The 23954-nt window shown below is 46.5% G+C and overlaps 1 protein-coding gene across 7 annotated transcripts in view; it reads right to left on the bottom strand.

Moving 5' to 3' along the window:
• Window positions 1-23954, bottom strand: part of UBP1 (upstream binding protein 1) — a 262645-nt gene that overhangs the window by 75740 nt on the left and 162951 nt on the right. For 6 of the 7 annotated variants that reach the window (XM_033930367.1, XM_033930368.1, XM_033930366.1 and 3 more), the window contains 3 exons: window positions 13725-13818; window positions 5333-5423; window positions 4226-4338 (listed from right to left, as the gene is read on the bottom strand). In XM_033930367.1, coding sequence (XP_033786258.1) covers window positions 4226-4338; window positions 5333-5423; window positions 13725-13818 — 298 coding nt within the window. Of the gene's footprint in view, window positions 1-4225; window positions 4339-5011; window positions 5145-5332; window positions 5424-13724; window positions 13819-23954 lie in introns of all 7 variants that reach the window. The other variant, XR_004538055.1, reaches the window with a different exon arrangement.

Below are 23954 nucleotides of genomic sequence, written 5' to 3'. Positions count from 1 at the left end.
TGTCGGGTCGCTGAGATAACCCCCTCCCTGGTCGGGGCCTTGATAAGCCAATCGTCCAGGTACGGGAATACATGCAGCCCACGAGATCTCAGGGCTGCCGCGACCACAACCATGCACTTCGTGAAGACTCGAGGGGACGAGGCCAGGCCGAAGGGCAGGACCCTGTACTGAAGGTGCAGATCTCCCACCTGGAACCGTAAAAACCTCCGGTAGGCGGGGTGCACCGGAACATGGGTGTACGCTTCCTTCAGGTCGAGGGAGCACATCCAGTCCCCTTCCTCCAAAAGAGGATACAAGATCGGGAGAGACAGCATTCGAAACTTCTCCCGGACCAGGAATTTGTTGAGCTTCCTGAGATCCAGAATGGGGCGTAAGTCCCCGGTCTTTTTTGGGACTAAAAAGTAACGGGAGTAAAACCCCTTCCCCAGCTGATTTTTGGGGACCGGTTCCACCGCCCGAAGCTTCAACAGAGCCCTGGCTTCGGCCAGAAGGATGGAAAGTTGTGCTCGGTTGGAAGAGGTAGCCCCCGGGGGTTGATCCGGTGGTGCGGACACAAAGTTGAGCGAGTAGCCCTCGGAGACGGTCCGGAGCACCCAAGCGTCTGATGTTATCTCGGTCCAGGCCACATAGAAGGACCGAAGACGCCCCCCTATGGGAAGGGGTTCCTGTGAAATCGCGGAGGGGAACCAGCCCCTTCCGCTCAGCCCGTCAAAAGGAGGGCGCGGGTTTGGAAGGACCCTGCGCCGGGGCTTGGGATTGTCCCCCTCTGCCTCGCTGAGATGGACGTCTCGGCGGTGGCCTAGAAAAAGCCGGGGTAGACTTCTGAGGATATCGGCGCGGCGGAGGACGGAAGGGTTTCTGCGGCGGGGGCCTAGGCTTGGGGCGGACCAGGGAGGCTAACGAGCGCTCCTGTTCCGACAACCGTTTGGTCGCCGCATCCAAGGACTCGTCAAATAACTCGGACCCCACACAAGGCAAGTCTGCAAGACGTTCCTGCAGGTTTGGGTCCATATCGAGGGTGCGAAGCCAGGCCAGACGGCGCATGGCCACTGCGAAAGCCGACACCCTCGAAACCAGCTCAAATGCATCGTACACCGCATGGAAGAGGTACAACCGCAATTGAGACAGGTTAGACATAAACTTATCGAATCCTGCTCTTTGGGAGTCCGGTAGGGAGTCTCGATATTGAGGAAGGTCCTTCACCATGCCACGCAGATATGAGGAGAAGGTGAAGGCATAATTTAGCACCCTGGTGGCCATCAGGGAATTAGTATAGAGGCGACGGCCAAACTTGTCCAGGGTCCGCCCCTCCCTGCCGGGTGGAACCGCCGCAGAAACCCGGGAGGGCTGTGTTTTCTTAAGGGCAGACTCCACCAGTAGAGACTGGTGGGAGAGTTGCGCCTTCTCAAACCCCTTAGGGGGCACTGTCCTGTACTTCGCTTCCATCTTGGATGGGACAGACGTGACTGTAAGGGGGTTAGCCAAATTCTTCAGCCAGGTCTGCAGGAGGATTCTATTCAAGGGGAGCCGAGGCACCTCCCTAGGCGGGGTGGGAAGGTCCTGCTCCTCCAAAAATTCTTTGGAATATTGAGAACCCACCATGAGGTCCAACCCTAGAGCTCGGGCCATGTCCTGAACAAAGGTGGAAAATGAGGACGGCCTGGCGGGTGGAGAAGGGGTTCTCGACCTCCCCACCGAGGAGAGGGGAGAGGCCTCGTGGGAATAATGAGGATCCCTCGCCGACCCCGAGCCCCAGGATTCCCGCTCCAAAGGCCCCGAGGGAGAAGGAGAAACTCTCCGCCTCGAAGAACCCTTGGGCGAGGACCCCGGGGTCCGGGGGAGCCTCTCCCCCTTCCTCGGCGAGGCGGCACGGGAAGTCCTTCTAGGAGGAGATCGGAGAAGCCTCGGGTTATCGAGGCGCAACTCCGATACCTGCAAAGCCTCGCCCCCGAGCGGCGGGGAACGATCGTGCCGCCGAGGAGAGCCCCGCGGGCGCTTCGGCTTCCTCGAGCGGCGCCCCGTCCGAGGTCGCGTCGAGGGCGAGGCGCCCCGGGAAGAACCCGAGGAGGAGGAGGAAATGCGGCGCACCCGGCGCATCTTGTCCTTGGGTCGCACGCTCTGCTCAGGTGGCACCCCCGAGGCCGAGGTCGAGGGCAAGACCGGGGCCGAGGTTACTGGCGCCTCAATACCCGAGGCCGAGGCCGCCGAGGTCGGGGCTTCCGAGGTCGAGGCAGCCGTGACCGAAGCCCGTTGCAGCACTTCCAGGGCCCCCGACAGCTCCGATGAAATAAGAGCTCGGAGGAGGTCCTGAAAGGCCGGAATCCCGACGAAGGTCGGGAGTTCCGTGTCCGGAGCACACTCCCTGGAGGGCGACCTCGGTCTCGAGTATTCCCTCGGGGTGTGCGATGCCGGGGTCCTAGGCAGGGCCGAGGCCGACCCACTCGCCTTAGCCGGGGCAGAGGATGGCTTCTTAGCTGTCGGGGATGGAACAGAGGACTTACCCGACGTAGGTTTTCCCGAGGACGCCTTCGATGTCGAGGGTCGAGGCGAAGCCGAGGCCCCCGAGGGCGCCGAGGCCGAGGTCAAGGCCGGGGCCGAAGCCGAGGCCGACGTCGAGGCCTTCACAGGCGCGTCCATGGCAAATAACTCCGCCATTCTGGCCCTTCGGCGGCGGAGAGCTCTGGGCTGAAGAGTAGCACAACGGTCACAAGAAGCTGTCGGATGATCCGAGCCCAGGCAAACAATGCACCACCGGTGGGGGTCGGTGATAGAAAGCAACCTCTCACACCGGCTGCATTTCTTAAAACCCGTCACAGGACGGGACATGTACGGAAAAACAGGCCGGGAACGACCGACGTCCCGCGGCCACGGCTGCCGGGAGCCCCCGGAGCCCAACGAAAAGAAAATTTTTTTTTTTTTTTTTTTTTAAACGAAGGAAACTAACACTAAAACTAAACTAAAGAGAACCGCGATTCGAAAAAATACTCAAACGCGGCGGCAGAAAGGCAGCAAAATTGGAGCTCAAATCCACAGGGCTTTCTGGCTCCGCGGAAAAAATTGAACTGAGGACCACGAGGTGAGATGCGCCCTCTAGTGGGCGAGAAGGCATGCACATGCGTGGTGCAGTGTGCAAACTTGAAACTTCAATCAAGTTTGCTTGAAAAGCTGTCCGCGCTGGGGCTCCGTAGATGACGTCACCCACATGTGAGAATATATGCCTGCTTGTCCTGGGATAATCTTTTTTACCGAAAGGATAGCAGATGCACAATGTCTCCAGCAGAGGTGGTAAGGCAAAACCTGTTGTCTGAATTCAAGAAAGCATAGGACAAGCGTGTGGGATTTCTTAAGGAGAGCAGGGAATGGTGGATGCTGTGGATGGACCATTTGGATGGACCATTTGGCCTTTATCTGCCATCATGTTTATATGTAGGCATAGCAGCTTATGCCATGTAAATGGCCGGTGCAAATGTCCATAGTTATGTTGTAGTTTCACACTTAACGGATCTAAAAGCTCGTAAATGTTTGACACACCCCTGGCCTGCCAATGCCCCTCCCCCCTCCTCATATGCATGCCTACCTTGCACTTATGCACTAGAGATTTTGAGCACTAAGGAAAGGATACACAAAAATCATTGTTAAAATCCTGTGGATCACTCTGGGACCAATTAATTGTCCAATTTGAAAATGGCGCTTGATGTTCAATTTCACATGCAAATTAGTTACCCAGAGTTCCGCCATATTCCTATCCAGTCAGTCATTGGAGAAAGCAACTGACATATGCAGAGCTGGCAGGGGAAGCCCTGAAGCAGCCTCCTACTGCTCAGCTGTTCGGAGCAGGAAGATTAATTTTTTTTTTCCATGGGCACAGATGTGTGTTACACTTACATATCTGTGCCCCAACAGCCCACACCCCTGAACTTAAAAAAAAACAAAAAACACACCTTTAAATTAAAGAGAACAGCAGGAGGTATGCCCAATTCCTCCGGTCACCTGGGCCCCCCGTGAACCCACAATCCCACCTTTAACTTAAAGAGCAGCAGGAGGGATGCCCTCAGACCACACACTGAAATCCCCCTTCTGAGAGTTCCAGCTTTTTTATGGTGATGTAGAAAACACTTCATTTGTGAACACTATGCTGGTACTTTGATGCTCAATCAGAATTAATCTAAGAGCTCATAAAAATGAATTCAGTTTGCTATGTTTTAGCATAAGCTAACACACATACCATATATTGCACCATTGCTATTATCTCCATCATCAGCATCCTGTTGCCTTTCCAGCTGTACATTTTTTGTATGCTCCTGACAGACATAGATAGTTAGACGGGGTCTAACAGACCTGCAAGTAATAAATATACCATGTTAGTTTAAAATGTATGCACAAAAATATACAAAATCCTTAGTCCTCCTATTTCTGTATTTCTGCATCAAAAATATGTACTTTTAGTTTGTAAAAAGATGCATTAAAAATCTAAAAACTTAAACAATAAAAAATAAACAAAACACCCCTTGCCTTATTGTTAGTTTGATGGTCCTGATTCAAAATTACCAGACTGATTTATGTATGTTAAACTGAGTTGTTTTGGAGAAAACAGATAAGTGTTTAAAATAAATAAATGTTTTTTAACATTTACAAATTAAACAAAACCTATTTTTGACAGGACCCCAAATGCTTATAAAGTTTAAACAAGAACATATTCCAAAGGTTTACCAAAAAATGATTCCTAAAATATAATTGCTTCCTGTTTTCAGGAAGTGCAGAAATACTTCTAAACAGAAGGTGGATGAAGTACTGCCAAGTCAGTAAATTACAATTCACACTTTTAAAATTAGGGAGGAAAAGCATTGAGAGACTTTGGTAATAGAACAAAAAATGACAAAGGCAACTTCAAAGCCTGCCCTTTTGTTCCACAGATATTCATGTTTACACTTAGCACACAATTCACAACTCTGAATTCTTGTTAGCCATTAAGCAGCCATGACCTCTAGACTTTAGGTTGGGTATAGCTCACCTAAATGAGAAATTTGTCTTTTGGCAACAAACCACCCGTCCTCAAGAAATCAGTATTGCCCAACTGCACATCTTCCAGCTTTAATGTCCACCTTTGAACTCATCAGTGCCCTGCATCATATCTGTGGCCTTTCCTGAAGATGTATACAACACAGTTTTCTTTTCAGCACATTTACTGCAAACAACTACCGCTACAGCATATACAGCCAAACAGCCAACATGCCAACCTACTTTTTGAGTTCATACCTTCCAGAACTGTAGAAGGCTTATTACTAAATGCACATGCCTGGACCTCAAGGCTAATGCTACATTTGTTATTTACCTGGACGTAAGTGCATTGAATAGCCGAATTCCGTCTGCAGGACCACAGATTTGTACCAAATCCTCTCTTGTTAGTTTTAATAAATCTGCACCTGAAAATAAAAATTTTAAAATGAAACATCCATAAACACTCATAGGAAGGCCCTGTTTTCTGAACAGTTTTGCGAGAGAGTGAGAGTGAGTGCTGAGGCTGTAGTTCTAGCCACTATGCTACACACACTGAGGTTGTTTATTCAAACCCCATACTGCTCCTTGTGACCCTGGGCAAGTCACTTAATCCTCCACTACCCCAGCTTCATTAGACAGACTGTGAGCCCACCTGGACAGATAGGGAAAATGCTTGGGTACCTGATTTGTAACCTGTTCTGAGCTCCTTTGGGAGGATGGGCTAAAAAAACTGAATAAATAAATAAACTTTGAAAAAAATCCTGAAAAGATAGCAATCGGGGAAGGAAGCAAATTAAAAGGAAGGTAAAAAGAAAACTGTTGAACAATACTCAACAGAATCAAAGAAACTTTGCATTTTTGCCACTGCAGCTGCATGGGTGAGGGTATAGTACAGAGCCCCAGCAATGTTGCTCAGAGAGCTGACAGCAAAATAAAAGGCTATTTAAATTCACAAGAATGTAAAGCCCGTTTCCTTCATAGACTGGTTAAAGAACAAAAGTAAGTTAATGCAGTAGTTGTTTTGCAGCCCTGTCCCCGACAGGCTCTGGCCTAGCCCTAAGGATTGGAATGCTTGGCCTGATGCATCAGAGGAAAGGCCCTGCCAGGGCTGGCCGTGAGCATCCTGTTTTGAGGCTGCCTCTTGCTGAGCTTGGGATAAGGGGGAGGGAGAGAGTGAGGGGGTTCGCGGCGCAGGTTCGCCGCCTGCTTCTGCCCCTTCAGGGAGGGAGAAGGGCTTTAAGGCTCAGGATTGCTGCTGTACTAGTACTTCAATACAGGAGGAAGGGGGGTTCATAGCTGCTTGGGGGCTTGAGAGAGGGAGGATTTGTGGCTTAGGATGCTGGTAATGCTTTGGTGGACTTTATTTTTTTTAACACCAGAAATTTTTTGCCTGTTGTGCGAGAATCCCGGTTAACCGAGACTCTACTAAAGGGGTGCCCACACTTTTTTGGCTTGCGAGCTACTTTTAAAATGACCAAGTCAAAATGATCTACCAACAATAAAAATACTAAACATATACCCCCTCTTTTACTATGGGGCGCTAGCCGATTTAGCGCACGCTAAGTGCTAATACGCCCATTATATTCTATGGATGCGTTAGAATTTAGTGCGCGCTAAATCGACTAGCGCGTCTTAGTAAAAGACCCCCATATTTATTTATATATATACACCGAGTGCACCTCTTCTGTCCTCCAGACCTCGTTCCATTCCCCAACCAACATCTCTCTCTGTCCTTCCAGGAGTCCAGCTTTCCTTCCTCTCTCCTCCACCCCTATTGGTAACATGTCTCCCTCCTCTGTTCTGATCTTACTTCTCTCTGTTCTTCTTCAGGGTCTTTCCCCCTCTGTCTCTTCTGTCTGCACCTCCCGTAGTCCAACATCTGCCCCCTTCTCTTCTGCCTCACCTGTGTTTCAGGTTTCTCCCTCTATCTTCCTTCTGCTAACATTTTGAGTCCTCCCACCTTTGGTCCAGGTCTTTGTCTCTCTCACTCTCTTTGTCTTCCCCCTCCCCAGGGCCTGGCATCTCTCTCTCCTCGGTTCAGTGTTTCAATCTCTCTAACCCCTCTAGTAGTCCAGGATCTGCCTTATCTGCTTTGTTTTCCCACTCCCTTTTGGTTCAAGACTCATTTCCCACCCCTCCTCAAGGTCCTTTTGTCTCTTCTCTTCCCCCCTCCCCGATCCAGTGTCTCTAAGGCAATCCCCCTCCCACCAGGGCCCTTGCAACAGGCACAATTTTACCCTGACGTGTGGGGCCTTATCTCTGCTGCTTCCCTCACCTACGCTGTTTCCCTCAGACTGATCATCGAGCTGCTTCTCTTAGACTGGATCCCTCACCTCCGTTCTTCCCTCTGGGCCTACCACAGTTGAAAGTTAATTACGACAGCCTGCAGAGCGAACGTAGCAGGCTGCCATCGGCTTCTGTAGCACGTTCCCTCTGCTGTGGTCCCGCACCTCCTCTGACGCCAGGGGCAGGGACAGAGGGAATGTGCTACAGAGGCTGACAGCAGTCTGCTATGTTCACTCCGTAGGCTGCTGTAATTCCACTACTTTAAAGGTGAGATAGTGACCGGGGGAATGCTAGGGATTGCCTTTTGCGATCGACGTTTTGGGCACCCCTGCTCTACTATATAATACAAATAGTTCCTCTCAAATAATTTGTAACCTCAATCAGAAAATGCTTCAAGATTAGCAGCTGAATAGTGCTGCCCTTGTCCTAACTCTAGGACATTCTTTACTGACAAAATAGGCCCTGATGGGAAAGTTACTCTTAGGTACCTCTCCCAGATATTAGAGTAAGAACAGAGAGCTCAAACAAAAACCACAAAGAGTTCTATCATATCTAACATCAACTAACTGATCCACTGAAAACTATAATGTGAGAGGAAAAAGTTAATACACAGATTTTAACATGTTTTTATGAAATTTATAGGCTGGATAGGCTGGGGCTCTTCTCTCTGGAGAAAAGGAGGCTCAGGGGAGATATGATAAGAGACCTTCAAGATCATGAGGGGCATAGAGAGGGTGGATAGGGACAGATTCTTCAGACTGAAGGGGACAGCAAATACGAGGAGGCATTCTGAGAAACTGAAGGGAGACAGGTTCAAAACAAATGCAAGGAAGTTTTTTTTCACCCAAAGGGTTGTGGACACTTGGAATGCGCTACCGGAGGAAGTGATCAGGCAGAGTACGGTACAAGGATTCAAACAGGGATTGGATGGATTCCTGAGGGATAAAGGGATTGTGGGATACTGAGGGAGGAGCTGGGATGTAACACAAGTATAGGAAGTTAACCAGGTAATGCTTATAAACCAACCTGGTCGTGCATGTGCAAGACCGGAGGGCTAGGACTTTGATAGGAAGGCAGGACTTAAATGAGAAACCAAGGTGGCAAGGGAGCCCCTTCTGATGATTCAGACAAGTCTTGACCTGTTTTTGGGCCACCGCGGGAGCGGACTGCTGGGCAGGATGGACCTGTGGTCTGACCCGGCAGAGGCACTGCTTATGTTCTTATTTGTGGTAAATTATATTTTGTTATCAATAAGCAAAAAAAAAAAAAAAAAGGAAATGTATTATATGTATTATACACATTTGATGATATATAATACTACAAAGATACTTTTCCTGGCCATTTGAAGCCAAAGGCATAAAATGTGTGGCATACCAGCCTCCAAAGAACAAGCAGTATAAACACAGAAGACTTGGGGCCAGAAGAAAACCTAGGGAGGTACTGAAAGAACCCAAATGAGGTGGCTAAAGAAGATAAAGAAGAAGAACAGCTGTGTGCAGTAGTGCTGCCTGATTTGCGATTTGAATCGATTCTACGATTCACTTTGGGTGAATCGATTCGAATCGGTTTGTTATTGGAGAGAAAATAAAATCAGACTTACTGATTTGATGGCCCCCTTGCTACCGCCACTTTTTCCTGGCCAGGGAGGAGAGGACAGAGCCTTGCTGCCTGGAAGGAGAGAGCCTTGCTGCCCCAATCTGCATCAGAGATCCGTTCAGGATTTCCCTCTGCCACCAGAGTCCTTGCTTCGATATAACTTCCAGTTTTGCAAAACCGGAAGTTACATCGAAGCAAGGACTCCCGTGGCAAAGGGAAATCCTGAACGGATCTCTGATGCAGATCAGGGCAGCAAGGCTCTCTCCTTCCCAGCAGCAAGGCTCTGTCCTCTCTTCCTTGGCCAGGCAAAAGCAGCGGTAGCGAATACAATTCACTACCCTGCCACTACTCCGGGAGTCTTCTCTCCATTCAGCCACCCAAGCGGAAACAGGAAGTTTTCACTGAGGGCGGGCCGCAGTGGAGAGAAGACACGAGGAGTGCTGGCAGGAGAGGATCGCTACCGCCACCAGCAGACCTCTTCTCAGATGCGTCCCTCCTGCCGGACTCTCTTTGGGAAAGGTGCGAGGGAGGGGGGCTTAGGAGTTCCATAAAAAAATAAAAAAAAGGTAGATGAAGGGAGATGGGGAGTTGGTGGACTGGAGGAGAGATGGGGAGAAGAGACGGGAGAAATGAACTTGGTGGAGGGGGAAATGGACTTGGGGGAGATCATGGACAGGGGAGATGGGGGAAGGATAAAAGAAATAAAGATCTAAAAACAGGAGAGAGAGCGATGGTGGACAATGGGATTTAGGGAGGGAAGGAACAGAAAGAAGAGAAGTTGGACACAAGGGATGGTGTGGCGCGGGGATAGAGATACTGGATAGGAGAGTAGTTGGGAAGAGAAAGGGAGACATGGTGGACCCTGGGGTGGTGGGAAAGGAGAGAGAGATGAAGGATGAAAGGGTAATTCAGAAAAGGTGGATCTGTGGATGGAGACAAAAAAAAAGAAGGAAAAATACCAGACCTTTGGGGGAGGGAAGGGAAACAGAAGGGAAGGACAGAGATAGAAGATGGATGGTTAGCACGGAGAAAGAAGAAAGAAGGAGACCCTTGCAAGCAAGTTATCAGAAGACAACCGGAGCCGGGGTCCGATAAGATCTGAATAATGATCAGACAACAAAAAGTAGAAAAAATAAATTTATTTTCTATTAGACCACGAACGTGAGCTAGGATTTAAGAGAGAGAGGAAAAGTCTTTTTTGTTTATTTTGTTTACACTACAATGCCAGTGTGGGTAGGAGAGGGCAAAGTGGGTGAAGAGGCTATAAAGGGGGTGAAGAATCTATAAAATAAACCCACCAGGATATTTGAAAAAAACATCCACTTTGGCAGGAAAATCGAATCGAAAAATCGATTCATTAGGCTGAATCGAATCAAATTTTTTTTTCCTGAATTGGGCAGCACTAGTGTACAAAACAGGACTCAATGATCTGTCTACAAGTTGCCTGTTAATTCCATATACCAAGGTTTGAGCTATATTTAAGGAAGGGTATATGTGTGATTACACACATTCTGCGAAAGGAGCATCTATACATTTAAGAACCACTGGTCTCTTGATGCTCCAAGATGCAAAAAAAAAAAAAAAAAAAAAAAAACAACAAAAAAACAAACAAACCACTAAACTAACAAAAAACCCACACAGGTAATGGTCTGCAAAGCTAATTGGGCCAATTAGGACTACTAAGCTGGGATGAGTCGCAACCTTGCGAATGACTCGACCAAGCATGGCCCACAGGGAAAATACCTACAAGGGCTCATTCCTTGGCTACAGTTAGACTATTGCATCCAATTTCTCATTTCCGAGCTTGGCTCTTCAGCTGTAAAAATGAGGGGTTTTGGCGTTCACCACTGAGGCCATCAGATCCATCTGTGGAGGTCTTCACTGCTGAACTATGGTGTCTAATGTCTGTGGAGGCAGAGATCATTCCCCTAAGTCAAGAGACTGTCAACTGAGAAAGTCGGCCTGTACATTTCCCACGTGCACAGCCAAGAGAGCCTGTAAGTGAGCCTCTGCCCACCGGAAGAGAAGTTGAGCTTCTAGACTCAAAAGGCACTTCTAGTGCTGCTTTGCCTGTTGACATATGCTACTGCTGATGCATTGTCTGAGAAGACTTCCTTGCCCCCCAGAGACTTCTCCAATGCCTGAAGGGCTGGAAGAATGGTTCTGAGATCTAGGCAATTTATAGACTATTTCTGCTGAGTCTGAATCCAATGCTCCTGGAAGAAACACTTGGCCCAAGACCGAGTTGGACAAAACTCCCAGGTATTCCAGGTGCTGAGTCGGTTCCAGCTCACTTTTCTTGAAGTTGACTATCCTGCCCAAGCTCTGGAGGAGTTGTACCACTCTTGAAACCACCAGTTCGCCTTCCTCCTTGGACAGAGCTCTGATAAGCCAATCATCCAAATATGGATGAACCTGAATCTTAGTTTGCGAAAGTGCGCTGCTACCCCCCACCATCACCATGGTAAAGGTGCGAGGAGCAGTGGCCAAACTGAAGGGGAATGTGGAGAACTGAAAATGCTGCTCCAGCACAGGAAATCGCAAATACCTCCTGTGGGCTGGGAAAATGAGAATGTGAAGATAGAGGCAGTAGTGCTGGGAGAATTTCTTGCCTTCCTGGATCTGATGGAGGCCTATGGCCAACCGAACCATCTCCATGAAGAAGTGCAGTATCTTTAGAGCCACATTGACCAACTTGAGGTGTTGATCTGCAGTCATTTGAGCCTTTTTGGCACGATTAAGTATATGGAGTATCCACCAGAGTCCAAGTCCACATCCGGGACTGGCTCTATGGCCTTTTCACCATAGCCTGAACTTTGAAGGCTCTCTCTGGCCAGCCGGACACATTAAAAAGCTGTCTAGCAGAGGGCACATAACTCAATTTTGAACCCCTCCCAGAATACATTTAGAACCCAGCAGTCTGCGCTAATCTGAGACCAGAAAGACTAAAAAGCCAACAACTTGCCCCCTTTTTGGGGGAACTCAGCCTCTGGCCTGGCGTCATTTGTGCTTTCTTAGTGACTAGAGAGGCAAGAGCCTGAGGCATGCTGTCTCCTGCTTCCGCTGAATCTCTGATACGATCCCTGAAAGGGTCTTTGCATCGACTGGCCTCTGAAATACGTACCAAATCTTTGGGAGCCTCAAAATCTGCCCAGATCCAAACTCCGTGCTTTTTGGGGCCTGCTGGCTGGTAAGGACTTTGTGTGACAAACTATCACACAGGCCTTCAGGTCATCTAGGCCCTTGCCAAGATGCCTCTGAAAGGAAAGTCTGCTTAATGAAGCATTAGAGGTAACATCTGCTTCTCATTGTCTGATCCAGAGATCCGTCAGGCAGAGAGAGCATAGGCCAAGACCTTGCTCATAACACTGATACAGAGCATCTGGAATAATTCACCCCAGAGAGGAACATTTGGGGGAACTTGTCCAGCTATCGGGTCTGAGGCCCAAGACAGGCAAGTGTGACAAGAATGTCCCACAAAGGAAGACATGGCTGCCGCCTTAATCCCTAGGGCCAAAGCTTCAAATTGACGCTTGAGGACCAAATCTACTTGTGGTCCTGAGGATCCTTTTAACATCACCTCTCCCTCATTAAGAAGGGAGGTTCATTTAGTGACCTGTGCCACCAGCAAATCCAATTTTGACTGAACAAATAGCTGCTGGAAATCTGGCACCATCAGATCAGTTTGGCCATAGTCAAGTCACTCAACGGGATCCCTCTGGCGACTTCCAGCTTAGTGATGTCCGGATGTGAAAGAAAAAACGCAGTTGAAGCCACAGAACTGCTCATAACTGAACACTGAGAAGCAGCTGGCAGGATTTACAGCTTTAACTCTGCAGCAAAGTAGAAACAAAGCTTGAAAGTGCAGAGGCCCTGAACAACTGGCACACTATAGGATCTTCCCCAATCCAGTGTTACCACCACCTCTTCACTGCTGTCCTCATGCATGGAAGCAGACTCTGCCAGGGACACTTCATCCTGGGATAAAAGTGGCATGGAATTGGACCTGGAACCCTCCCAGTCCATGACAAACTGATCTTCCTGGGCTAAGTCTGTGTCCTCATCTGGTCGGGGAATCTGTTCTGTTGAGAGGCGAACCCCTACACCATCACCACTGGTGCACTGCTAATACCTTCTGAGGACCCTCAGCAGTTCAAATAAGCATTCCACATAAGGCTCACAAACTCCACTGTGAAACCTTGTACTGGGGGTCTCTCCGACCCTGGTAAAGCCCCCCTGCTGGTCGTCCTGGGCTTCATGGCCCCCCCATACAACTATGCCTGACTGGAAAGGGTCTCTTCCCCTGTGGACATGCCTCCTGAAGATCCCCAGTCCTGGAGGACTCTGAGGAGCACAAGGCTCTCACCCTTCCCCTATGCACTTGGGTACATGGACACTCCTCAACCGGCCGTCCAGTGCAAACCTGGCATGATATAGAGATAAGGCCCGGAGTCCATCCCAGTTGACTCTGAGAAAAATCGAGGGGTTTTGAGGCAGATGAAGGCAAAAGGAAAAAAAAAAGATTGTTTAAAATCCAAATTGGCCACAACCAGAAAAATTGAACCAAAAACAACTAGTGGAAACCTCCCTATAGGATAAAAATCACAGGAAAAGGGGTTTGGAGGAGGGGGACCTGGGCTCTTGGGTCAGAAACTCTCTGAGAGAGCAGGAGCAGCTCCCTGGGAAGAAGGTGGAGTTGAAAAACACGATTGACAATTTTCTGCAAGCAACTTGCTGTTTCTGATACAAGACCTTAGTGTTCAAGACTACTAGACACATTGCAATAGAACTGTTTGTGAGACAACATCCTCTTGCAAAGTTTCACCATGAGTATAAAGGCATACCTGAGAAATTTGAGAAAAGCCTTGCGTATGTAGAGAATCTATTTTTGAGCAACCATTTTTGAGTATCTTGCATTGTAGCAGTTGCTTGAAGATGCTGAAAAAGAAAAAGCAAGATGTGACTTTAATGGAAGATTAGGTTCTTACCTTTGTTAATCTTCTTTCCGTTAATTTTCTCTGGAGTCCATACGTGTGATGTCTAATCCACACCCAAGAACTGGGTCTTGTAGAAGTGTGATATTCATGGCTTTCAGCACCTCCCACGCTACCGATGTTGCATTGTCGGAAAACATTCATATCAATTTTCCCTCTAGGGCCTTTTCTAGAGTTTTTAATGCTAGCCTGATGGCTCAAAGCTCTAGACCAGGGGTCTCAAAGTCCCTCCTTGAGGGCCGCAATCTAGTCGGGTTTTCAGGATTTCCCCAATGAATATGCATGAGATCTATGTGCATGCACTGCTTTCAATGCATATTCATTGGGGAAATCCTGAAAACCCGACTGGATTGTTGCCCTCAAGGAGGGACTTTGAGATCCTTGCTCTAAACTGTTTATGGACCACCTCTTTTGATGGAGAGTCCACTGGCCTTGGATGGAGTGGTCTCAGCAATGGGCTCCACAGCTGAAAAGGCTCACCCTCTCTGACTCCTCACTGTCCTTGTCCATAGGAGCTGCATCTGAAGAGAAGGATGCTGAGGGAACTATCCAGACAGGAGAGTCTCCTGTAGGGACTGCATTTGCACCCTGGCCCAGGGAACAACCTCCAGGGCGGTTGCCATGGAGCCAAAACATGAAGGTAGTGATGGGTCATGGGGGTCAGAAGTGCTAAGAGACCCAAGATTTGTTTTCTGAGCTTTTGTTTGCATGGCTTGTGAAGAAAAAAATGGTCCTGGGCCTTGTCAAACTGAATATCCAGCTCTGAGTTGGTTTTAGCTGGTTATTCCTGAAGTTGACAATCCAGTCCAGCCTTTGCAGTAGAGCCACAATCTTCCGCACTGCCTGCTCACACTCTGGCTTGGACAGAGCTCTGATGAGCCACACTGGGACAGACCAAACCCAGTATCCTGTTTCAAACAGTGACCAACCCAGGTCCCAAGTACCTAGCTAGATCCCAAGTAATACAGATTTTATGCTCCTTATCCCAAGAACAAGCAGTGGATTTTCCCAAGCCATCTTAATAATGGCCTATGGACTTCCCTTTTAGGAATTTATCCAAATCTTTTAAAATTGTCCAGAAAGGAGTCTACTTGGTCTCCCATTTTGCAGAGATGAGCTGCCATTAACCTCCATTACTTTGGTGAAAGTGTGGAGCTGATGCCAATCCGAAGGAAGGGCTGCAAATTGGAAATGCTCCTGGAGAATAATGAAATCTCAGTTATTTCCTGTGTTCCGGGAAAATGGGAATATGAAGATAAGCCTCTGTTAAATCCAGAGACACCAGGAATTCTCCTGCAGCTGCAATGACCAATCGAGCTGTTTCCATGTGGAAATATGAAATCCTCAGAAATGCGTCGACTGCCTTGAGCTCCAGGATGGGCCTTCTGTCCTCTGTGCCTTTCTTAAACACGATGAAGTATAAGGAGCATCTGCCCGAGTCCGATTCATCTAAGGTACCGACTCTATGATGTAAATGTCTAAGAGCCACTGAAATGTGGCTCAGACCCTGGCCTCTTTCCAGCCTCCCAGCTGGAGAATCTTGAAACAAATCTGGAGGGGGGACAAAAGAACCATCTTGAACCCCTCTCGTATGATGTCCAGTACCCATTGGTCTGAGGAAATCTGTTCCTTCTCCCTCCAAAAATTCCAACAACCACCCCCCAATATGTGGAGGTGTGGTTCCAAGTTTGGCGTCATTGGGACTTTTTAGAGGAAGGGTTGATGCGAGACCCAGAGATCTGCTGGTATCTGGGACTGTTATAGCACTGTTTGTGCCCTTGGAAAGGTCTCTGGGTGGAGGAGCTCAAGTTATTTTGGCGAGACTGATGGGAGGAACAAAAATTACTTCAATCCGCAAAGGGGGCGGTGAGGCCTGCTGTCTGGTAGCGACTTAGGGCAGCGATCTGCTACACTGGCTATGAGTTTGTCTAGGCCCTTGCCAAAAAAGCATATTCCCTTTGAAGGGTTAAGACAGCTTTAGAAGCTGAGTCATCAGCCCACTGAGTGATCCAAAGCATCCTGTGAGCAGAGACTGCATATGCCAAGACTTTGCCCCGGACCCTGATGAGGTCATACAAGGCATCAGCCACATAATCCACCCCTTCCACCATCAGCTGGCGCAGGCATCCTCTGTCGAAAGCACCCTTTGCAGTCTTGTGTGACAGGCCTGTGCAGCCAATGAGGCTGTTGCTGCTTTGATGCCCATAGGAAACGAGTGTTTTACTCACAGTTCAGTGTAGTGCCTGCCTGCAGCTGAAGTGAATGGAAAGGACTTTCTGCCTAAAACATGTCCAAACAACTCCAAATCTTGAAATCTTTGAGCTGCCAGTCAGACTGACCATGACCGAGACACCATCCCACACCCCCAACCCAAGCAACCTAAAAGCACAATGGAGGCAGAAAATACGCAGTTGCCACCTGATACCCAGAGGGTTCTTATTCAGGGCACCTTCAGCCTGCAGTTAAGCCTCTGAAAAATTCAGAAGGCAAACTGTCTCCCGGTGGTATGAATGCAGAGCTCTGAAGTGGCACACTGCAGCCTGGCTTCACAGGCCCACCCGAAGGTTTGCCCTGTGAATCTGCAGTCCGGCCCTGTGGAACCTGCGTCCTTTCCCAAGCAGAGAACACCTAGGGTAAAGGGTCTCAGGGTACCACAGCCACTGAAAAACAAACTTTTTGACACCCCCCCCAAAAACAAAAAAAACCCTAAGCAGTGCAGATCGGAAACACCTCAACACAATTTGCTTACAGAAGAAAAAAAACTTGAAGGGGGCACTATACTCCAACGGCAATGTGGGAGGTGTTGAAAGCTGTGAGTATCACACTTCTGCAAGACCCAGTTCACAGGTTTGGATTGAACACTATAAGTACGGACTCCAGAGGAGATGTAATATAAGCCCTGCTACAATAAAGCTATTGGATAGGTACTTTTATGAACTTAAGTGCCACTGTTTTGTTATGAATTCCCACTACATATAGCAGTAAAACACCAGCACACAACAGGTGTTAAATAAAATATTTCACTGTAGCAGCGGAGGCAAAGGTGTGCTGAGGAATCTTAACAAAATATTAAGAGATGAAAATGAAAAAAAAAACAAAAAACAACAACTTACTGTTCACAGTAATTTAAAGCCCGTTTCCTTCACAGACTGGATAAACTAAGAAAAATCTCTTGGAATTCAATGATCTTCCTGCAGTCCTGTCCCTGACATGGCTCCAGCATCTGTGTGCACTAGTCTGTCTTCAAGGTTAACCAAAACCAGGCCTGGCTCTCACAGATAAGAATTCTACAAGGTTCCAAGATAAAACAAGGTCTACCTTAATTAAACTTCTACTGTGTACAGATATGTGATGCAGGCATCTACTGGAGAGCTGTTCTCATCTTCGCTTGGAACTCCCTATGTTCTGCCTATGTTCAGAGGTTTATCTGGCTTTCTGAGCCACACCATTCCTGCTTTGTACTACAGGAAGTAAGGCGATTCTTTAATGGATTGTTAAGGGAATCAGGTAACTTCCAATACACTCCATCACAACTATGTTATTCCAATTTATTTGCTGAATGATTATAAAGTTTTTCATTTTCCACAGCAACTACAGGCTATGGCAGTGGTCATCAACATGTGACCCCTAAAGTCTTCCACTGTGGCCCTCACAGTTGGCTGAAATGCTCTTGAAATCCTGTAAATCAGTATCCTGTAAACTTTCTCGAGCTGCAGCACACTAAAGGTAAGGGTCACAGCTCAAGGCACCTGGAAGTGTGGGCATCACCATGATGACATCACACACGTGACATCATCACATCAACATTGACGCATGCGCAAAGGCAATTCAGATGGGCCCCAAGACGCCAGTGGGGGGTGCCAACAGGGAATAGGGCCGGAGAGAAGCCGGCTGATTGCCTACAGGACATGCCTCTCACCGTGAAAGGCATGTCCTTGTCTTAAAGATACCTATTATAGTTATAGTAACATAGTAAATGGCAGCAGATAAAGACCTGAACAGTTCATCCAGTCTGCCCTGTAACCACATGCATTACAATTTCATGATTGAATTGTCTCTCTTTGTTTCTTCTGAGCTGCTAACCTTAGAAGTCCATCTGATACTGTCCTTAGGTTCCAACTACTGGAGTTGCTGTTGAAGCTTACTCCAGCCTTTCCAAACCATCTCCTTTGCGAGATTCAAACCGTGAAAGTTTGCCTATTCACAGTGTTATGCTAGTTACTGTAAAAATGTAACTAGTCATCGTAACTAGTTACTGATTTCAGTTACTCTTCACTAAATGTAAATACTACTAGTTACAAAAAAAATTAACCAGGTAATAATAATAAAGCTTTATTTATATCCCGTCATCCCTTTTCAGTTCAAGATGATATACAACAAGAGATGCTGTAATAACAGCGAGGTTACATCAGATCAGAAAGAATTGGGAAGGAGTGGGAGATAGTTGAGTGACTGGGGTGGTAGGGTAGTTAATAGTTACTTTGTTTATTAATTATAACTATATGAACATTACAATGAGTACTTTATTTTCAAATGAGTTTCTTATTGGCTTTGAGCATTAAAAGCATTTCAAAATGCTTGCCTGCTAAACTGTTCCTGTGTGGTATAAGAATCTGTCCATTGATGCTGAAGAGTCTCTCCACTGATGCGCTTGATAGAAGGCTTGTATTCTTCAAAATAAATACTTTGTTTACAGTTGGATAGTGCTGGAGACTGGATATATCATGTGCAGCATCATTCAAGAAAGATAAGAACATAAGCAATGCCTCCGCTGGGTCAGACCTGAGATCCATCGTGCCCAGCAGTCCGCTCACGCGGCGGCCCAACAGGTCCAGGACCTGTGCAGTAGTCCTCTATCTATACCCCTCTATCCCCTTTTCTAGCAGGAAGTTGTCCAATACTTTCTTAAACCCCAGTACTGTACTCTGCCCTATTACGTCCTCTGGAAACACATTCCAGGTGTCCACCACACATTGGGTAAAGAAGAACTTCCTAGCATTCGTTTTGAATCTGTCCCCTTTCAACTTTTCCGAATGCCCTCTTGTTCTTATTTTTTGAAAGTTTGAAGAATCTGTCCCTCTCTACTCTCTCTATGCCCTTCATGATCTTATAAGTCTCTATCATATCCCCTCTAAGTCTCCTCTTCTCCAGGGAAAAGAGACCCAGTTTCTCCAATCTCTCAGCGTATGAAAGGTTTTCCATACCTTTTATCAGACATGTCGCTCTCCTCTGAACCCTCTCAAGTAACGTCATATCCATCTTAAGGTACGGCAACCAATATTGGACGCAGTACTCCAGATGCGGACGCACCATCGCCCAATACAACGGCAGGATAACTTCTTTTGTTCTGGTTGTAATACCCTTCTTGATTATACCTATCATTCTATTTGCTCTCTTAGCGGCTGCTGCACACTGTGCTGTCAGCTTCATTGTCATGTCCACCATTACTCCCAAGTCCCTTTCTTGGGTACTCTCATTCAATAACATCCCTCCCATCGTATAGCTGTACCTCGGGTTTCTGCTTCCCAAATGTAATACTTTACATTTCTCAACGTTCAGCTTCATCTGCCATCTCGTCGCCCATTCCCCTAGTTTGTTCAAGTCCCTTTGTAATTCTTCGCAGTCCTCTTTAGTCCGAGCTCCACTGAATAGTTTGGTGTCGTCCGCAAATTTTATTATCTCACACTTCGTCCCTGTTTCCAGATCATTTATGAATATATTAAATAGCAGCGGCCCAAGCACCGAGCCCTGCGGGACACCACTCGTGACCCTCCTCCAGTCCGAGTAGTGGCCCTTCACTCCTACCCTCTGTTTCCTACCTGCCAACCAGTTTCTGATCCATCTATGTACGTCTAACCATGGTTCTTCAGTTTCCGGAATAAACGTTCATGAGGCACCTTGTCGAAGGCTTTTTGGAAATCTAGATATATAATGTCTAGGGGGTCTCCTCTGTCCATCCGTTTGTTAATTCCTTCAAAGAAATGCAATAAGTTCGTTAGGCACGATCTCCTCTTGCAGAAACCATGTTGGCTGGTTATCAGAAGTTCGTTTCTTTCAAAATGTTCATTGATGTTTTCTTTTATCAGTGCTTCCGCCATTTTCCCCAGAACCGAGGTCAGATTCACCGGTCTGCAGTTTCTTGGGTCACCTCTTGATCCCTTCTTAAAGATGGGCGTAATGTTGACTATCTTCCAATCCTCCGTGATCACGCCTGTTTTTAGGGATAGGTTGCAGATTTGCTGCAGTAGTCCCGCTATTTCCTCCTTTAATTCCTTCAGAACCCTTGGATGGATTCTGTCCGGACCCGGGGATTTGTCAGTTTTTAGTTTTTCTAACTGCCTGCGCACATCTTCAAGGCTCACTTCCATGTTTGTTAATTTTTCTGCTTGATTTCCATTGAAGAATTGCTCAGGTTCCGGTATGTTGGTTGTGTCTTCGTTTGTAAATACAGACAAAAAGAACATGTTATTAAGTCTTTCCGCAACTTCTTTCTCCTTCTTCACCACTCCCTTCCTGTCTCCGTTGTCCAGCGGTCCCACCTCCTCCCTAGCCGGCTGCTTCCCTTTAACATATCTAAAGAACGGTTTGAAATTTCGTGCTTCCCTGGCTAGCCTCTCTTCATACTCCCTTTTGACTTTTCGAACCACACGGTGACATTCTTTTTGATACTTCCTGTGCTCTTTCCAGTTCCCCTCAGTTTTGTACTTTTTCCATTTCCTGAATTAATTTTTCTTATTGCCTATCGCTTTCTTCACTATTTTAGATATCCATGCCAGGTCTTTTGTTCAACTCTTTTTGCACCCCTTTCTGAATCTGGGGATATACAGATTTTGCACCTCACTCATCGTGTCCTTGAAAAAAGACCAGGCATGTTCTACGGTTTGCCATTTTTTGGAAGTGTTCCTAAGTTTCTTCCTTATCATTTCCCTCTTTGCTTCGTAGTTTCCTTTCCTGATCTAGTTCAAACTGCACAGCATTGTCCCTTTATTTGATTCATAAAAGCAGAAGCAGTTGGTGTCTTCACTGGAAGATGGTGCTGCATTAGGAGTTGTGTTTTCAGCATCAGTCCAAGCCTGCATTGCTTGCATCAGCAAATATTTGGCATGAGCTCTGGCAGCATCTGACTAGATCTGGCACAGCTGCCTGTGGACTTTTTGGCACTTGTTCCAGAGGGCACTGCATTTCGCCAAGGTTCTACAGTTAAACTTCTTGTAATTTGCATCTCCATTGGTCCCTTCTGCATCAGACACAGCAATCAAGTTTATTGTGTGGGTACTACACGATGGCAAGACGGAAGTTGCTTCTGTATCTATATGGTTGCTATGATATCTGCAATGTTTGTGAAGGTCACCTCTCTGTTGTCAATTTGTGAGGGTACAAATTGTGCTAGTTCTACGACCATTGTTTCTGTTTCTGAGAGTGCCTTAGATGCCTTAAAGTTTGATCCATGGTCAGTAACTGTACAGAGAACTTTGTCAGTGATACAAAATTTGGAGTGGTCAAAAGTATGCTGTTCTCGCAAATGTGAACATGCCAATGCTGCAGACTTTTGTTCCAATGTCCGGTAACTCCCCAAAAAAGCTTCTGTTGTGGGAGGTCTGTGTCAGCTGTTATGAAGATTTTAGTCAGAAGTGACAGCTTATTATGAAGGTTGTCAGTCATCTTAGGATACTGGTCCTCATCGTATCCAGTAAGGGCCTTGCGAGTCAATACTGTTTTGCCTGAAGACCAATGACCAACTGAATGAATTCTGATGACTCGATCAGGCTTGCATGTTCCCAATAACAAAATTTGTGATGAGAACATTGACCTTTTTCTGCGACACAATGCCCCCATTACTGCTCCATGAAGCAGCCAACGTTTGCTGTTTCTTTGGCAGGGAATCTGATGCATTTGACGAAGAACAGCTTGCTGATCTTTTCCAGAAGGAAGTTTATCATGCACAGCCGGGTGGACGTTTTGCAGGTGCTTCTTAAGATTTGCTGTAGTATTGTTTGCACAGCTGTAAGTCTGCTTAAAAGCTGACAGACAAAATTTGCAATGTACATAGATATTTCTGCTATCTGACCCTATTAGCATAAAAAATTCTATGAAGACTAAACACTCAAATGAGCTTGTGTTGCGATTATCATTTTTCTCCATTGTGGGCTTACTGAGGGTTAGGCCACAGCCAATATTCATCTCCTCAAGGGTCACCTGGAGAGTCCCAGTTTCCCAGGACTCTGAAAAGGTGCTTTTCAGTCCACAGGTCTTTGTCACTGCCTCCTTTTTATCTCAGGGTGAGAATACCTTTTGTCCACAGTAGCTCTTCTTGGAGGCTTCCTTTTGGAAGAGGGGATTTTCCCTCCTCTTCTGGGGTTCTCTCCCCATTGTTTAGGGCCTTAACCACATCAGAGACCCTTTTTATTACTAACAGTACATGCAAATGAGTTTGCAAATGAGTATGCAAAAAACAGTCCAGCCCTTTTTGAAGCAATTCTTTTTCAGTAGAGTCTGTTTGGCTGGCTGTCACCATATATACAGCCAGTACATGGATAGTTACTGTAACGCACTGTGGCAAGACAAGAGAAATGAGCTGAATTGGAGGTTTAATGAGTAAAATAGTATGAATGGAAATTTGTTGTTGTCGATTGTTGTGCATGTTATATAAACAGTAATGCAAAAGGAATTTGTAAATTTTGCTAGTAGTTACTAAAATAAAAGTAACAAGTACTTAGTCGATCTTATCAAAACGTAACTAGTTACATTGATAGTTACCTACCCAGTACTGTCTATTCATATTCTAATTAGAGATCCCCATGCTTTTTTGAATTCTGTCATCATTTTCTTTTCCACCATCTTCCTCAGAAGGACATTCCAAGCATCCACCACCCTCTTAATTCTACTATCCTTCAACCTCAAATTATGTTCTCTAGTTTTACCTATTTCCTTTCTCTGGAAAAGATTTGGTCCTATATTAATACCTTTCAAATATTTAAACATCTGTATCATATTGTCCCTGTCCCTCCTCTGGAGTATACATGTTGAGGTCCTCTAGTCTCTTCTCGTACTTCTTTTGGCACAGACCCCCCTATCATTTTTATTGCTTTCCTCTGGGCTACTTCAAGATTTCTTATATCCTAGGCCAGATGCGGCCTCACCAACGATCTGAACAGGGACATCAACACCTCCTTTCTTCTGATAGTTACGCCTCTCTCAATACAGCCTAACATCCTCCTGGCTATAGCCACCACCTTGTCACAGTGCTTTGTTGCCTTCAGATCCCTCTCCCCATCCGTGTATATCAGACTCTTGCCTCCCAACACATACATCTTCCTCAGATTTCTACTCCCCAAAATGCATCACTTTGCACTTCATTACATTGCATTTTAGTTGCCAGACATAAGACCATTCTTCCAACTTTTGCAGATTTTTTTCATGTTTTCCACAAAGAAAAGAGAAATCCAACGTGGTCTGCAGTGAAGCAAGCAGCAAGCACAAAAACATGTTTTCCACTCCATCTGGAGTGTCCACTCTGTTACAAATCTTGGTGTCAACCACAAAAAGGCAAACCTTTACTTCTAACCCACTCACAAAGATACTTTGCAGAAATCGGCCCCAGCACCGATCCTTGAGTCACTCCACTACTCATCTTTCCTTCCTCCAAGCAAATTCCATTAACTACCACCCTCTGACATCTGTCCGTCATCCAGTTTCTAATCCAGTTCACCATTTTGGGTCCTAACTTCAGCCAGTCAGGTTTGCTCAAGAGCCTCCTATGAGGAACTGTATCAAAGGCTTTGCTGAAATCTAAGTAAATTATATCTAGCTCACTTCCTCGATCCTTCTCCAGGATTTTCTTCCGTGAACACAAAGCATAAGTATTTACTTAGCACATTTGCTTTTTCTTTATCACTCTACACCAGTGATCTCAAATTTAAACCCTTTGCAGGGCCACATTTTGGATTTGTAGGTACTTGGAGGGCCTCAGAAAAATAGTTAATATTTTATTAAAGAAATGACAATTTTGCATGAAGTAAAACTCTTTATAGTTTATAAATCTTTCCTTTTGGCTAAGTATTAATAATAATATTGTAATTT

Source organism: Geotrypetes seraphini, chromosome 2 (genome assembly GCF_902459505.1).
Source record: "Geotrypetes seraphini chromosome 2, aGeoSer1.1, whole genome shotgun sequence".
In the NCBI taxonomy this organism is placed as follows: domain Eukaryota; kingdom Metazoa; phylum Chordata; class Amphibia; order Gymnophiona; family Dermophiidae; genus Geotrypetes; species Geotrypetes seraphini.
The sequence above is the reverse complement of the archived record's forward strand: the minus strand, read 5'-3'. Positions and strand labels throughout refer to the sequence as shown.